We start from the raw sequence: 17,129 nt of genomic DNA, 5'->3' as shown, positions 1-17,129 counted from the left end.
TTTCTTGGCTGTGTGTGGCCCTTCCCCAGGGCCATTGTTTTGTTTTGCTGATGGTTGTCCCTTAACACGCCAACTGCTGTCTTTGGTAGGCTGCTCGGGTAGTTGCTCTGGCCATAGCTTCCGGATTAGTGCTGCCACTACAGCACCTTCCTGGGGACTGCCAGATCACCTGATTAAGACTTGAGGTCGCTGGTCTAGTGGCGTTTGTCAGTACTGTGTCTGCGCACCGGCTGGCTCTCTTGGCGGGCTGGTGTATCAGCGTAGCAGGTTTGGCGTTTATGAGTTTTCTTTTACTTGGGTTGGGTGCCTCAGGTCTGGCCCCTTGGGAGCTGTGGCTTATGGGCCACGAGCCCCCATCTCTCCAGTCTGGGTCAGCCTAGAGGCCCTTTTGGCAGGGGAGGTGGGGCTTGTGGCTGGGTTGCAGGGAAGGGCAGGCTTTTGAGATGCTCTTGCTACCTGAGTTTGGGGTGGGCAGCTCCAGCCCCCAGGTTCCTGGGCACCCAACCTCCCTGTGTGACTCGCGCATTAAATGAGGTTAAATATACTTATTTAACTTAGTTAATGACAAGGAGCATGTTGCTCAGTAGTTGGCGTGGCATTGGCATGGCATTGGCATTTATTAGCGTTTTTGGTGGCATGATGTGGCATTTGGTTTGTTGCTTGGGTTTGTGTTACTGTAGTAGGCCTGGTGCGGAGCAGTTTCCTGTGCCCCCGGGTCAGCAGTTTATTGTTGCAATTTATGCATGTGCCTTTACAAATGGTTGTAGTTTTTACTGTGCGAAGTCTTCGGGGCATCTTGATCAGTTTTAGAGTTTCTTTAGTGTTTGCTCCCATCCTCCTCACCCTTTGTTATTATTACCTTATTTATTATTACTGAATTAGTATGTTTATTGTTTATTTTGTTTTTTATTATTATTGTTATTATTGTTATTATTATTATTATTATTTTTTTATTGTTTGTTATTGTTATTATTTTTATTATTTCCTCTGAGCTCCTGGCTTTGTGTGACAGGTGCTTACCCTGGGGCTGGGTATGAGGAATTCATAAAAAAAGGCTGACATTTAAAATTTTTATATCGTGCTTGAGTAGGATGCAATTTCATTTTGAACACTGTTTTCATAAATCTAGACATACTGTGTATACAGTAAACTGGATGCTAATTTGTCAGCAGAATTGAATAATTTTACTAAGCTGATACTGATAAAAACATATTTTTTCTTGTCTATTCTTATCCACTTTAGAGATACTCAAGAATCAAGCTTTTGCTGCATACATGTAAAGTTCTCATTTATTACTGATGGTGTGGTGAGTAGTTCAATATATATATTAGTTATTTCCCTGATCTGCTGTCATTTTAGCAATAGAATTTAATTGACTGCAACTTGAAGTATTTAAATGTTACTACAAGGAAAATCACATCTTTCTTATCAAGGCCATTTTAAAACATAGACAAGTAATCTGTACGAGAAACAAAATGCAGTTTACTACTACTAAATATCTCTTTTATGAACAAGAAAGATATCTCAGCCAATACATTCTTTGCAGGAAGACTTTACTAGAGGTGCTTCACAATATAAGCTTAACATTTTTGTTACCATGGCAACATACTGGGTTCCAGACCTCCCCGATATTAAAGACTTTTCTGGTCACCTTGAACTTCCCATATTGATATTTGGCAATGGTGCCTCATCTGCATGATCCAGCAAGCATATAACTACATATGTTAGGTGGAGTTAGAGGGGACTGGAAAGAGTGGGTTGCCATGGGAATGGAAATTTTTATTTATAGCCTTAGGTGTGTTGCATGTAGAACTATTTGCCTACCAAGTTTCAATAGGTTCTGCTGCAAATTGACTGGGATAGCTTTATTTATAGCAGAGCTCTGGGAGCCCCATACTCATATACATGTAAGAAAGATTTGTAAAGGGCTTAAAATCACTGCAAATGATGCAAAAAAATAGAGAGAGGAGAGCAAGAAAAGGATTACAAGAGAGTGGAGGAATAAAAAAGGTGGCCTCCTTTATTTGCATTTCGCCCACACGCTTGCTTATTGCCTGCTTTGCTGTAATTTTGCACCTACCCTCCATCTGGATATTGCTTATTGACAAGTTGATTTTAATGATCATGTACATGTAGAGGAGGAAAATTAGCCAATTTTAAAGTGATAAATATTTTTGCCAAAAAGCTGGTGTGTGATAAATTAAAGTTGTCAGATACGAAAAATGGCTTGTGAAGACTGTTTGTCACATAAAATGTGGCAAATATGTTCATTAGCACCATATTTAACACCTCCGCCTTGCTGTCCAAGCAAAGACACACTAAACTTTGACTTGTTGACGCTGTGGCATAAGATAACACAATGCTCGTGTAGACCAGGCTTACATGTATTACTGCTCATAACATTCCATTTATGCAACATGTAATCTGTCAACATGAAGGCATAAATTTATTTAAATCAGGTTCACACTCTTCCATGGTTCCTGTCAAATAATTTTTGTTACAAAACGAGACATTACAAACTGTATGACCTTTCATTAATTAGCAATTTTGCTTTGTTACTGTTTAGAACTGATATTGGCAAAGCAGATCATCACAATGTCTAAAGCTGCAACCAACGCTAGCAGCAGTTCAGAGGATGATGGTAATGACGGCTGCAATTGTCAAGTTATTTATGATAAGGATGGATGGTTTTCTCGTGCAGATTACATTTTATTATAAATTATAGACATGTAAATTAGACCTAATTTCACCACAGGATGCAAAAAGTAGATGCAGAAATCTCCAAAGCTAAAGCCGTAATTCTCCTCATAAACACTTTCTGTATGAGAATGGCCCCACATGTGACATGTCCTGTACATTCCCAAGGAGACCCTAGAGGCAGAGCCTGTCTCTAACTGATTACTAAGCTGTTTTAGTAGTTCAGAAATTACATTGTAGTTTAATGGGGACAAATGACAGCACTGTGCCCAGCCTCTCTGCTTTCAACCAGCATGACCCCAAAGCAATCAACTGCAACACATCAGTCCTTGGGTACTGTTCCACCATTTTCCAGTGTAGGAGTGGAACTGCATCCAAAAACTACCCCCATTTCAAGACCTGTTTTTATCAGGGTGTGGGGGAACATAAGATATAAAAACAACCCTTGATAATTCTGCGGATAGGGGCATTCATGAAACACGCAGTGGAAAAATGGAAATGTCAAAGGGGTTAAAGAATTAAACATTTCAAGACCTATTTTTATCAGAGGGTGGGGGAGCTTTAGATATAAAACACCCTTTGATAATTCTGAAGATAGGGGCATTCATGAAACACCCACTGGAAATATAGAAATTTCATTGGGACAAGAAACATAGAAACCCAATCCAACCATTAAAAGTTAAACAGTATTTTGTTGAACCATTAGACTGCACTTTTGAAACCAGTGCAAGGCAGTCAGCTGAATATCTTGATTACTTTTATTTATAAATAATATATTAATAGACTTCTAAAAGGCCATTGATTATTCATGAGGATCTATATTTGTTGTACCATGGCCAGGAAATCTTGAAATCTATACAAATGTATGCTTAACCTGCACCAGTGATATGCCATTCTGATGTTATTATCACTTTGATATGTAAGAAAACTGCATCACTGGTTAACTGGAAGTTTCTCCTCTTTCACATATAGTTGCTTTCAAAGAAGGCAAACCTGGTGACCTTGAACTAGATGAGCTGGCGGGAAAGATTGCTGCAAAGTGGCAGGAGCTAGGACTTCACCTTGGCATTTGTCAGGATGTACTGGACGAAATACAGGCTAATCAAGAAAGAAAACCATATCGGATGTTACTTCACTGGAGAAATACAACATCGTCGAATGCACTTTATCGTGAGCTCTACGACGCTTTGTGTTGTGTCAGAGTTGGCCTTAATAACGTGGCCAAAGAATTTTGTTGTAAGTAAACCACATGGTGCATTTTCTTCTAGGATTACACTAGAACCCCGCCTTACGATAACCCCATTAATACGGCCACCTTGCTATTACAGTCACTTTATTCTGGCCTGAAAAAAAGCTCAGTCAGTCATTTTCTTATTTAAAGAACGTCTTTCATACTACCACCCGGTTAATACAGCCAGATTTTTGTGGCCCATCGGTGACCGGATTAGCGGGGTTCCACTGTACTTAAAATTAGGGCTGTCACTTATTTTGAAGTAGGCGGGGAAATGAAAAAAAAAATGGCGGGGGATAGGGTCTCCTCACAATCCACAAGACATTATTTTCAAACTTGATGCATTTGGCAGATCATGAATACAAATTATGGTTTTCACTTGATGCAATTTAATATTTTCTGACTGCTATGAACTCATGCCCATTAAGGTAACTTGAAAATTTTTCTCCGGGAAAATCTACGGGAGCAGTTCCCTGTAAATACAGTATTGCTACGCACTCTAGAAGCCAAAACTAAATGTCAGTTTCAGCCTCGTTTTTTGTCGCATATGCGATACAAACCATGGAGGGAGCATTGCTTGCTTACAGGTTTATTGACAATATAAGCAGTAAATGCAATCTCTACATAGTTGAAAAAACCCTGAAATGGACTTGAGGAAAAGCTTTTTCACACATTTTGAAGCCCCCCCAAAAGCGACGTCTGTTTAGCTAATGAAACAAAATTGAATGATTTGAAGGCAAACTTCTTCAATTTTTTTGTTTACATGCATGTAACTTTGAGACGTTTTAATTAGGCTTTCATGAGTTACTTATGTTCGCAATGCCTTACGGGGCTATCATTGCAACACGAAAAGAAATGAAAAGCTACAAAGAATTTGCACCAAAATCATTGAGACAAGAAAGGTCTCTGATCTAGTTGAAAACACATTTTATGATTGTATACTCTTTGAATGTTTATTTGAAAAGTGTCATTTCCAACATTTTGTTGTTGCTGCCGCATGAACATCTAAGATGTTTATTCTGTTACAATGCACATTGTTTTTGTATGTAAGCTTGAAGGAATGAGTGAATGAATGATGTAAGCTTGTTATATGTTGCTGGTAAAGTGAAAGTTTAAATTTCAGAAAAAAAGAACCCTTGTTTGTCATTAGTGTATCATTACTGCAGTATTAGATTTTATCCAGGTCTTCTACATGTATGCTTAGTTTTCTATCAGAGTAGCTGTGTTTCGCACTCCTAGTAGTGGGGGAAATCCTTGGTTCCCGACCATAGTGACAGCCTGATTTTATACGTATGTTTCTTTCCCTCCCTTTTACTCTATAACAACTGCATGGACAGTGTACTAAATGACAATGTCCAACAGGGATTTATCCAGTTGTATTCATTTTTGTGCTGCAAATCAAAGGGGCAAATAATTTTTCTGCAAATGATAACTGCTTTTTAGATATTTCTCTCAAAGAAATTTGACTAAATACCTCTCAGACTGCTGTGGTGTGAATAAACGTACAACCTGTGAAGGTCAATTAATCAACATGACACGAGCGTGGGACAAAGAAAAATTCTGAGTCCCCGACAGGAATCGAACCCATGACCTCCCGAACACCGGGCGGGCGCTCTATCCACTGAGCTACGAGAACTCATGGAGAGCAAGGTCATGGGTTCGATTCCTGTCGGGGACTCAGAATTTTTCTTTGTCCCACGCTCGTGTCATGTTCATTAATTCACCCTCACATTTCATTACCGAGCTTAAATTTCACCATCTATATTAACTTATCACTAAACGTACAACCTGTTTCTTTTTTTTTTTTTGCAGATGTGTCAGCACAAGGGCCAAGTCCACCCAAGCGCCCCAAATTTGAAGGTATTTTTATTACTTAGGACAAAATGCAATATGTGCTTGGCTAGTGAAGACATGAAAAATGTCCATTTGATCTAATTTGTTGAAATATGCTAGTCACAGTGAGTCATACACTGCAAATCTTTTTTCTTATTCCTTTCCTCTGGCTCAGTATTGTATAAGAAAGGCCCAGCATGTGACCTGCATGACTGGACACAAAGACTATCTCCTACAGCTCATGACAACTTGTCTGATAGTGAGTCCTCAGTGGTGAAAAGTCAAAACTTATGAGTCTGATTGACAAATGACCACCATCCCCACCGTCCCTATTTGTAACCTCAGCCAATAAGCCCCTTATCCGAAGTTGATTAGCCCCAAACCAAAAGTCACTTAGGGCCCGAAAATAAACTAAAACATGTTGAGCGTTAATTTAGATGCACTTCTCCAACAATAAATTTTTTTTACAATTAATCCACTCATCAAATGGTTGAGGTAAATCAGGTAATATGCAATTAAAGGGAAGCGCAATTGACACAATCCAATATCTTGTGAAACACATAAATATAAATGATATTTTCATCAATTTTGTCCTTTTTATATGCAGTCCTTCAAAATCGTTGTCTTCTCATTATAGTTACTGAAGCAGTGGATAGCTTCCAAAAAAAAAAAAAAAACTGAACTTTTATTATACAACATTGGTACCCTCCCGCCCGCCCCCCCCCCCCCCCCCCCCGAAACAAAGAAAGAAATTTGTAACATTGTGAGGAAAATTCGGGTGAACTAGTCTTAGTTCAAGATATTGTAGCGCAGAATTCAAGATACTAGAAATCTACTGAACTGGTACTTTGTCTGGATTTTAGATTAAAAAAAGATATATCAACTTTCACGCATAGCCATGGAAACTCTCAAACTTTTGTAACATAATTATGGAGAACGCCACCTACGATAATTTTTGTTATTATACTTTTTTGTAAGGCTTTGTTGCCACGCGCACTGTGATTTGTCAGTTTAGTGTATTCCTCCCTATAATTTAAAGCTGTCTCCGAAGCCATCAAACACACTTAGAGATAAAATAAATGTTTTACTAACATTGTCTTCACAGCGAGTACTGTATGTTACGAAACGACGTTTTTTTTCCGTTCGATTTATGGCCATCGCGCTTCGTGCTTGGGCCAGCAGAAATTGAAAGGGAGAAAACTCGGTCCTTAACTTACATTACGGACCTCAAACTCTGTTAGTAAGAGTTGTTTAAATTGAAATCAGTCGTAACATATTTAACTCGAGCAAGTGTTTAGCGTACACAACAGATTTAGATAATCAGAGTTTTCAAATTAAGGGAGGGTTAAGAATAACGACTTCTCATTTCTTCTCAACAGACTCTCCAACCAAACAGTTTTTGGTATCGTGCCTGGAAGAGCTGCACGAGTTTTACAACACGAACAGTAAGGTGAAAATCACGCCTTGGGACCAAGACAACACAGTAGATATTGATAAGATTTACATACAGTTATCAATAGTGAGAGATGATAGAAAACCTGACGAAACAGCAAAAGAAAAGCTTCAAGATTACGCTGAAATGTTTAAAGGCTACGGAGGTCGTCTTAACTCTAAAAGAATTCTAGTCTACGGGAGACCGGGAATAGGAAAGTCTACTTTCACTCAGAAAATTGCTGTGGACTGGACCAGAGGCAAGAAAGAAATCCTAAAGAAGTTCGATGTTTTACTATTAATTAAGTTGCGAGACGTTTGCGACAGTCAAGATTTCCGCACCATGCTAGAGACTGCAGAGCTGTTGTCTGCTGATGACCCAGTGGCAGTCGATAACTTGGATAAATATGTCCGTGAGAACCAAGGCAAAGTCCTGCTCGTTTTTGATGGCTATGACGAGTACAGCGGTGGAAAATCATCTCCAGTTGATAAGATCTGGAGAGGCAGTCTACTGAGAGGTTGTTGTGTTGTTATCACAACACGGCGAGTAAAAGAAGAGCAGCTAAGCAAGCACAGTCATGTTCAACTCGAGCTCAACGGGTTCGATAGTGTGAAGCAAGTCAAAGAGTTTGCAAGCAAGTTCCTCAGTGATCAGAATGACGTAGACGAGCTTGTTGAATATCTGCGAAAACAAGAACGCATTTGGGACATGGCGAAGATACCACTTCTCCTATTAATGTTGTGTCTAGTTTGGAAGGAGAAAGACAGTAAAGGACTACCCACATCTGGAGCGGACCTTTACTCAAGATTCATGCAGACCCTCTTGTATCACCTGAATTCAAAAGATTCAGAAGAGGAGTTTCAAAGCATAGATGAATACACAGAAGAACTATCGAGATTAGGAAAACTTGCTTTTTACGCTCTTTTGGAGAACTGTCTTCATTTCAGCTCTAGCAAACTGCCCGATAGCGATGTCTGTAAGAAATTTATTGACACTGGTTTTTTGCAAACTTCAAAGCTTTCAAGTTCGATTCCTGAGAAAATCGTCTATTTCCTCCATAAGTCCGTTCAGGAGTTCGTCGCTGCCAGGTTCATCGTTCGAGAACTGACGAATAAGAAAAATGAAAGTGTCACCTGCCTTTCAAAAATTGATTCTTTTCAAAAAATAGAGGAGATGTTTGAAGTTCTGAAATTCGCCTGTGAGTTGTCATCAGATGCTGCCCGCGCTGTTCTCAGTCATCTGCAGATGATAGGAGACAAAGAAGGTCTTACAGCGTACAACTTCACCGTGACGCCTTCTGTTGAGGATTTGTCATATGATCAAAAAAGGTTTATTTCTATCAGTTCGGATTGTTTGTTTTCCTGTGCAGCGTCAGACAGACAAGCTGTGTTCCCTTTTTTTCTTGAGTGTGTTAATTATGTTCTAATACTAAATGGTGAACAGGTCTCTATTGCTGCCAGAGAACACTTACTGAGATCCACCAGTAGTTGTCCAAACTATCTTTTCTTTGACCAAGGATTAAGAAGTAAAGAAATAGATGATGATGAAGTTTTCTCTGTACTTCTTGATTTAAACACTTCCCTTGTGTTGTGTTCGGGGGAAGTCAGGAGTGTAAAAAAGTACCCCAGTCTAGCAGATGAAAGCTTTTTCCTTAAGAAAGAAGGACAGCAAATGTTGTTCTGTCTTACTCGCATTTGCAAGGACTACACGCACGCTCTGCCTACTGAACTGCTCATTGAACTCACATCAACACCAGTGTCTCCTTCTCAGCAGCCTGTTGATGACTTGTCAAAGAATCAAGACAACAGTGGTGCTTTGGTTTTGACTGAGAACGTACCAGATCACACTGGCCAGCATAGCCTTTCATTCGTCAGAGAGATTGAAATTTACGACCCAACAAGTGAGGAACTCGCGATTGTGAAAAACGTGTTACCTTTCATAACACATCCGCACGACATCGAAATCGCCTGCCTCTTCTTTACGTCATACGACGCTGGGCTGATAGAGAGTGTGGTTTCCAACATTCACCTTTCCGACAATCTCCACAGCTTAAAACTTGTCAACATTAATTTGACAGCAACATGTGCTGATGAGATCGCCAGTTCACTGTACCAGGCTGGTAACTTGCGCAAGCTTGACTTGTCCGGTAGCCCGTTGTACAGCAATGTGAGGAGTTTGGTTGAGAACCTTGGACACGTGACTGTCTTAAGGTTGCGCCGTGTTAATATGGGAGAGGAAGAGGCCGCGGTACTTGGAGCTTCATTGGCACGTATAAATGGGTTACAAAAACTGGATATATCAGACAACGAACTGGGTCACGGGATAATTAAACTGGCGGACCACTTAGACTGTGCCCCTTCTCTGACAAAGCTGAACCTAGGAAATACAAAGATGGGTGCAGAAGAAGCCAAAGCTGTTTTCCGATGTTTACCAAGAATTACACTGCTACAGAATCTTAATTTATCATTCAATCCGCTGGGCTATGGGATTATGGAGCTGGCTAAAAACTTGAACTTTGTTCCTGGTTTGAGGCAGCTCTGGTTGCGTGATACACAGATTGGCGAAGAGGAAGTATCAGCGCTGGCTTGTGCACTTAAGGATGTACCAGAGCTGGTTGATCTCGACGTATCATTGAATCCGATTGGCCGAGGAGTCAGTGTCCTGATTCAGCATCTCAGCAGTGTTCCTGAGCTGAATTTCTTGTATCTGGACGGTGTTGAGATGACAAAATCAGAAGCCGAGGAGTTGTGCACAGCATGTAGAAGATACACCACACTAAGCACTGAATACCATGTAAGTGTTTTATTTCTGTTGACATTTATATGATTGTACTCTTTAAAATAATATAGCTCGTAGTTCTGTAGCCAATGAACCACTTCAAAAGCAATTTTTAAAGTGATTAGATAAAAGAAAATACAATTGGCATATTTTGTAATTTCTGTTGTTTTCGCAATTTTTTGTGTAATTTAGCAAAACAAGTATAGCCTGCAGAACAGGCGTAATTTTTTTGCTTATTTCAGGCGACAGAGACGAAAGCGAGGCGAGCGCGAAGTGCGAGGGTCACACGAGGGGAAAAGTGCGAAAAAAAAGTAACGCCTTTACGCATACTGTTGTGCAAGTTGTTCCGACGTTCAAATATGAACGTGACTACCCAATACGTTACTTGACGACACTTGATCCTCGTGTGTTTTTCAAATACAGCATGGCGGTTGCATCATCTTGTTCTGTGGATGAAGCTATTCGAGAAGCCCTTCGTTTATTTCCGAACGTGCCTCATTCCTCCCTCTCCTTTAAAGTGCCTATGAAGTAAAAAATAATTGCTGCTTATTTGAAAGGCTTTTCAAAGTAAAGAAGAATGGCGTTTCCCTTTTTGGAATATCTTTTTTCGTTCTGGAGATATTTACGTTTTTGTATTATGCAAATGAAGAAAGTGATGACGTCATAGGTGGTTCCACTTGAGCATTAAACACTGAATCAAGAATATCTCTAGAAATATTGGAGCAGTGTTCTTCAAACTTGGCACCACAAATGTACATCACAAAAGAAACAGAATGACACCTTCTGTGTTGTTGCCATGGCAACACTTTTGGCTCCAGTCCCTTTCTGGGAAAAAACACATAATGCAATTTGCAACCCTTCGAAAAGGGACAGAGGGTCTTGCTCGGAACACACATGATTCCCATATTGTCTTAACTCTCCCAATTAGATTGTTGGGAGTGGATGGTCCTTGTTTAAGATAAAATTTGGTGATGTTATTTTTAATTGAAACAGGACCAGCGGCATAACTGTTGTCATGGCGACGGCACAACAGGTGTCATTTTGTTTCTTTTGTGATGTACATCTCTGGTGCCAAGTTTAATTAATGTCGTTGTTCCTAGCGAAAGTAAGTTAACCGTGGCGACTTGCGATTGAACCAGAGCTATTACTCAAATACAAACAACTCGTGATGGCGTTAATGGGGGAACACTGCCTTGCGTTTGGTTAGCCCATGCGACTTCCGGCGATAGCGTGACAAAACAACCTCACTTATCTCCCCAGCACTACGAGCTGAATGACAGACAGCACGTGCTGGATCGGACAAGAGTATCGGTTAGCAAGCGATGTTCAAAGGCGATGAAAAAACAACAAGCTTGGGGGAAGTCGCTGCGCAGACTTAACCGCACCACACAGGAGTGACCCCTTGTTTATTATGCAGGAAGACATGACCAACCTCGTCTCCAAAGGGAGGGAGGGAGGGAAAATTAAACGATAGATTTACAATAAGTAATAGCTACGTTGCTTAGACGAACTCAGAATGGACTCCGAACAGTTTTCCGAGCTTTTATACGGAGACGTCCGTCTGCTTGTAAGCCAGTAGAAAAGGCTGTACTACCGAACAGCTTACCCTAACACGTGTAACATCTTAAACATGAATAGTGCTTTAATGCTTTGCACCAATGCTATGGTACGTTATAACGTTCAGAAGATAACAAAGCTACAATGTTTTAGGTTTGGCTACAATAACGCTTACAGTTTGTTGACCTTTGGAATATAACTGCTCAATAGCTCTATAGAAAGTGATGCCGCCATGAACGGCTCATTCAGAACGTACGTCACGCTCCATTAACTATATTTTACTGGCGTGACAGTAAAATCTCATTTAATGTCGTTGTTCCTAGCGAAAGTAAGTTAACCGTGGCGACTTGCGATTGAACCAGAGCTATTACTCAAATACAAACAACTCGTGATGGCGTTAATGGGGGAACACTGCCTTGCGTTTGGTTAGCCCATGCGACTTCCGGCGATAGCGTGACAAAACAACCTCACTTATCTCCCCAGCACTACGAGCTGAATGACAGACAGCACGTGCTGGATCGGACAAGAGTATCGGTTAGCAAGCGATGTTCAAAGGCGATGAAAAAACAACAAGCTTGGGGGAAGTCGCTGCGCAGACTTAACCGCCACTGATGCATGCAAGGCAATGCATCCCCCCAAGCCATGGAAGCCGGTGAGAAGCTAGTTCGGCGAGAAACGTTCAACAATGTTAGCCATCCTGGGAGCTACTGACTCTAATGTAGATTGAGGAGTTCTTATATAAAGCTGGTAACAGTCTGAGGACCAGCGACCCATGACTTTAATAAGCCAGTCTGGCAAGCCGGCAGCAGCGGCAACCGACGCAGCACCTATGCGGAAGCTATGGCCCTTGAGACTCTGGTAAGGAAGACCTGCGACCCTCGAACTGTCCCGTAGAAGGTGCGAAACCGCTCCCCGAGTAAGCAAATTACCTGACTGGAAGTAAAATAAGGGACCCTGTTGCGGCCGTGCTAAGAGAAAGTACTCTCGCATAGCCGAGACCGCGCAAAGGGTGGACGAAGTGCGAGCGATGGTGAGAGATTGCCCTCGCCTGTAAACATCTGTTTTTGAAGATTTTAGCTGCACCGTCATGCGCTGCGGGCATGCCAGGGTTGGATGAAAGGCTATACAATCAGTAGAAAGATCAAAAAGCGGTCTAAATTTGCGAACACTGTTGTAGGTAAATTCACTGCATCGCAGGAAGGCGAAAAAGGCTAAATTGAAGGCGGCCCATATCATGGAGAAATCCCGGGGGCTAAGCCATGATTGCAGAACAGGACGGATTGCCGAGAGAACCTGAGGGGTAACCGGTTGACGGCGAATACGCTGTTCGCCTTGGTAGCGGAGAATACCGCGTAAAACCTTGTGGAGAAGAAGCTTGCCCTTCAGAGGGTCACTGTACCCAGCAGTGATATGGAGGTTGCGAACAGCTGCTAAATAGAGTTTAATTGTGCTATGACGCACCGTTCTAGCGAGATAGGAGGCAAAATAAATAAGAGTACCCTCGGAGGCGGGTAGGACATCCCCGTCTGGACCTAGGAGACGATTCAACAGGCAGAATTGTAAAAAGCGTTTTTCCCCACAGCTGTAGGCTCGATTTGTGTTCTTGGAAAGACCCCAAGAAGCGTAGGTGAGCACTTCCTCTCTCAAAGGGTCATTAGTGAAGGCGGGATGGTACAAGGAATCTGGTCGGCGTCGGGTGCGAGGGCCCAGAAACGCTGCATCTGAAAGCGGGAGAGGGCATCAGCAATCTCATTTGAAACCCCAGGGACATGACGGGCCCGTACAAGAAAATTATGTTCCATGGATAGGAGAACAAGCTTTCTGACCAGTTCCATGATAAGGGGAGCTTTTGAATGCCCCGAATTTATGATAGATACCACTGATTCATTATCACACCAAAACTGCAGACGTTTTCCCTTGAAAAGTGGGTGCCATATAGCGCAGGCAACAACGATGGGGAAGAGTTCTTGCCACTCAATGCTTATACCCCGCTCTCGGTTCAAAAGCATATGGGGAGGCCAGTGCCCTTGGAACCACTTTCCCTGAAAATAACCGCCGAACCCCACGGAGCCCGCTGCGTCAGTGTAAAGCTCTAGGTCTGGAGTAGGGGTAGTGGTGGACTCAAGAAAAAGGGAGCGCCCGTTCCATTTGGAGAGGAAAACTTTCCACATATCGAGGTCCCTAAAGAACTCCCTGTTAAGCCTGATGTGATGAAAACGACTAGGGACACCCTTAGTTAAATTAATGGCGCGTTGAAGGAAAGTCCTGCCGGGAACTACCACTTTACATGCAAACTGGAGAGTACCAATGAGTGATTGTAACTCAACCAGGCGCACGGAGCGGCATTTCTTAAAGGATGTCAGCAAGTCGTAAGTCCTGGAAAGTTTGTCCTGGGGTAAGCGGGCCTCCATGCGAATGCTATCTAAAACGATCCCCATAAATTCTATTTCTTGGGAGGGGCCTATGGTCTTGGACGCTACTACCGGGGCCTTAAGTGACATGAATACCCGTAAAAGAGTGCTGAAGCTAGTAAGACAAGCTAATCTAGAACTTTCAGCGATGAAGAAGTCGTCCAGGATGTGAATGACCCGCTGGAGACCATAGTTATGTTTTAGGATCCACTCGAGCCCATCGGAGAGCTGATTAAAAATGAACGGGGCACTGCGAAGCCCGAAGGGTAGGTACATGTCCACATAGTATTGAGATTTCCACAAAATACCCAGTAAGTTCCAGTCTTCGGGGTGGATTGGTATAAGGCGAAAGGCTGATTTAAGATCAGTCTTAGCCATAAAGGCTCCCTTTCCCAGGGACTGGAGGATATGAATTGCATCGTCTACCCGAACATAGCTCAGGGAATAGGGATCCTTGGCAATGTGGTCATTTATACTATTTCCCTGTGGGTAGGAGAGGTGATAAATAGTTCGCCAGTCATTTGAGTGTTTTTTAGGAATAACTCCCACTGGATGACACTGGAAATTTGCTAAGGGAGGGGCAGGATAGGGGCCGGCCACCCGTCCTAAGTTCACTTCCTTTTGCAGGTTGGCAGAAACTACATCAGGGTGCTGCGTCGCAGATATAAGGTTGGGGGAAATCCGGGCTGAACGCGGCCCACGATAACCAATACGAGCGCCTTCTTTAAGCGTACTTAGCAAATTAAAGACAAAATTACGATCTGGGTGATCGGTTAATTCTAAATCTAAGCGATAAATGTCAATAGGTGAGGATACTAATGGTTTCTGATGACGCCTTTGCTGCTCCACTTTACTTCTTGCTTCGCTCACTGGGTCTGGGGACTCCCGCGTTCCGGGCTTGGCCACTGGATTGTTGCTGAGGGCAGTCTTGGACGGTGTGGCCGTTTGAGTAGCAGCGACGGCACACGTGCGGGTAGCTGCAGTTTCGGCGCCGGCACCCAGAGGACTTGTTGAAGTCAAAGCACACCGTCTGGGAACGACGCTGTTTTCTGTAGGGGTCAGCGGAAGGACAGAGATCTTCAGCGTGATAGGGACTCGAGCAGATACCGCAATGGGGCTTAGCTAGGCCCGAGAAGGTCACCGTCCATAACTCCAGGTCTACTTTGTCCCACTGAAGGGACAAATTGGAAGAGGCACGGCGACGAAATTGCTGGTCGTAGGAAAGCCAAGCAAGACCCTTGAATTTAGTTACCGCGCGACTAATTATCTGCTGGTACTTAATCAGCTCAAGGGCCCGTCTTGGATAGGCAGTTACAATGACCAACATGTACACCATGTAGGCCTCCAGCCACTTCTGAAAAGAGTCTATAACGGGTTTTCTTTTCCTAACCATGGTGACCGGGGAACCCAGGGGACCTGAGGACGAGTCGTCTAAGCGGAGCTGAATTTCAGGGGCCTGGGACTGATACAAGTTGTCAGGTAAGAGTAAGGCAAGATCAACGTACTCACCCCGGAGTATTTTGTCCTCCATATTACGGTCCACTGGCCTCGACAGACCCAAAGGAGACGCCATACCCGAAGCTGCGAGAGTTTGGCTGGAGGGCGTTGGGCTGAAGGCGCTGTTTGTACGAACGGCGTCCAGAGCGCTGTGTACGGACCGGGATACGATGTCCTCAATGGCAGAACGCTGCGCTGGACTGAGGGCGTCTCTTTGATCAGTAGAGTGATTAGTATGGAAGAGATCTTCCTCTGTGTCTGACTGCAGCATGTCCTCAATAGAAGACAGCGAGGCGCGGTCGGAGAGGGCGCTGTCCTCCGGAATGCTGAGACGCCGGCCTTGAGTGGCGTCGATTTCACTGGCTGTAGTGGACGGCTGTTGTGTGGATGTTTTGTTCGCCGTATGACGAGTGCGTTGAGGCCGACCAGGTCTTCGTTTAGATTGACTGGCCTTTCCCGTCGATGCTCGCTTGAGCCGGGCGAGGAGTTGCACTTTGGAGCCTGTTATGGGCAAATTCAGCGATTGAAGACGGAGTTTGAGGACCTCGCTGGATAGCTTCGATAGGTCCTCACTTCTGGTAGCGACCCGAGCAGTATTCGACGAGCGGCGAGAGCGAGCCATGGAAGGTTTACGAAAATTAAACGATAGATTTACAATAAGTAATAGCTACGTTGCTTAGACGAACTCAGAATGGACTCCGAACAGTTTTCCGAGCTTTTATACGGAGACGTCCGTCTGCTTGTAAGCCAGTAGAAAAGGCTGTACTACCGAACAGCTTACCCTAACACGTGTAACATCTTAAACATGAATAGTGCTTTAATGCTTTGCACCAATGCTATGGTACGTTATAACGTTCAGAAGATAACAAAGCTACAATGTTTTAGGTTTGGCTACAATAACGCTTACAGTTTGTTGACCTTTGGAATATAACTGCTCAATAGCTCTATAGAAAGTGATGCCGCCATGAACGGCTCATTCAGAACGTACGTCACGCTCCATTAACTATATTTTACTGGCGTGACAGTAAAATCTCATAGAACACTGCTTTAATATTTCTAGAGATATTCTTGATTGAGTGTTGAACTGTTTAGTGGAACCACCTATGACGCCATCACTTATAATAAAAAAACGTGAATATCTCTAAAACGAAAAAATATATTCCAAAAAGGAAAACGCCATTCTTCTTTACTTTGAAAAGCCTTTCAAATCAGCAGCAATTATTTTTTACTTCATAGGCACTTTAACCCATTGACACCTGCATGAAATTGCCTGCGACCTACCCCAAATTCCTGTCGCTCTTTGGAATATTTCAAAACGAGAGCAAGCACAAAAATAAACCATATGCGCAGTAACCACAGACACAAGATTAGGTTTCAAGACATTGTTTATTTAAAATTGAATAAATGAAGGGCCAAAATATTAAAAAAACATCAACACTAAGAACTCAACTTGATGTGTAAAACTGATAAGAAAAGAAGAAATTATATTTTTCCTTTGCCGTGCGACAAAACCCGGGAAAATTGAATATGCAAAATGAGTTAATTATTGACTTCGGAGGACAAAACGAAACCGAATAAAAGAGAATCTGCATTCTTTTACTATAACAGATAACATTTGAGAAAACATTGGAAAATAAAAGTGACAGACACATGTAAAAACCAATTTAAAAACAAGAAATCAGATAATTTCTTC

General features: G+C 42.6%; 2 protein-coding genes across 4 annotated transcripts in view; one reads left to right on the top strand and one right to left on the bottom strand.

Moving 5' to 3' along the window:
* The window catches only part of LOC110053113 (NLR family CARD domain-containing protein 4-like), a 28,018-nt gene that overhangs the window by 3,862 nt on the left and 7,027 nt on the right, over positions 1-17,129 (top strand). For 2 of the 3 annotated variants that reach the window (XM_089278433.1, XM_089278434.1), the window contains exons 2-7: positions 1,243-1,306; positions 2,567-2,641; positions 3,670-3,933; positions 5,741-5,788; positions 7,141-9,986; positions 10,214-10,484. In XM_089278433.1, the coding sequence (XP_089134559.1) occupies positions 2,596-2,641; positions 3,670-3,933; positions 5,741-5,788; positions 7,141-9,986; positions 10,214-10,360 (3,351 nt within the window). In that variant the 5' untranslated portion in view covers positions 1,243-1,306; positions 2,567-2,595 and the 3' untranslated portion in view covers positions 10,361-10,484. Of the gene's footprint in view, positions 1-1,242; positions 1,307-2,566; positions 2,642-3,669; positions 3,934-5,740; positions 5,789-7,140; positions 9,987-10,213; positions 10,485-17,129 lie in introns of those variants that run through there. The other variant, XM_089278435.1, reaches the window with a different exon arrangement.
* LOC149098386 (uncharacterized) lies at positions 13,234-16,466 on the bottom strand. The gene has a single exon (XM_089278443.1). It carries the CDS (start codon positions 16,056-16,058, stop codon positions 14,790-14,792), a length of 1,269 nt encoding a protein of 422 aa, XP_089134569.1. The 5' UTR covers positions 16,059-16,466; the 3' UTR covers positions 13,234-14,789.

Source organism: Orbicella faveolata, unplaced genomic scaffold (genome assembly GCF_042242905.1).
Source record: "Orbicella faveolata isolate gen_17 unplaced genomic scaffold, um_ofav_v1 contig_46, whole genome shotgun sequence".
Lineage (NCBI taxonomy): Eukaryota > Metazoa > Cnidaria > Anthozoa > Scleractinia > Merulinidae > Orbicella > Orbicella faveolata.
This window is presented reverse-complemented; position numbering and strand designations above follow the sequence as displayed.

Excerpts from the sequence above, each read along its gene's own strand:
- LOC149098386 (XM_089278443.1), bottom strand. The coding sequence starts at position 16,058 with ATGGCTCGCTCTCGCCGCTCGTCGAATACTGCTCGGGTCGCTACCAGA.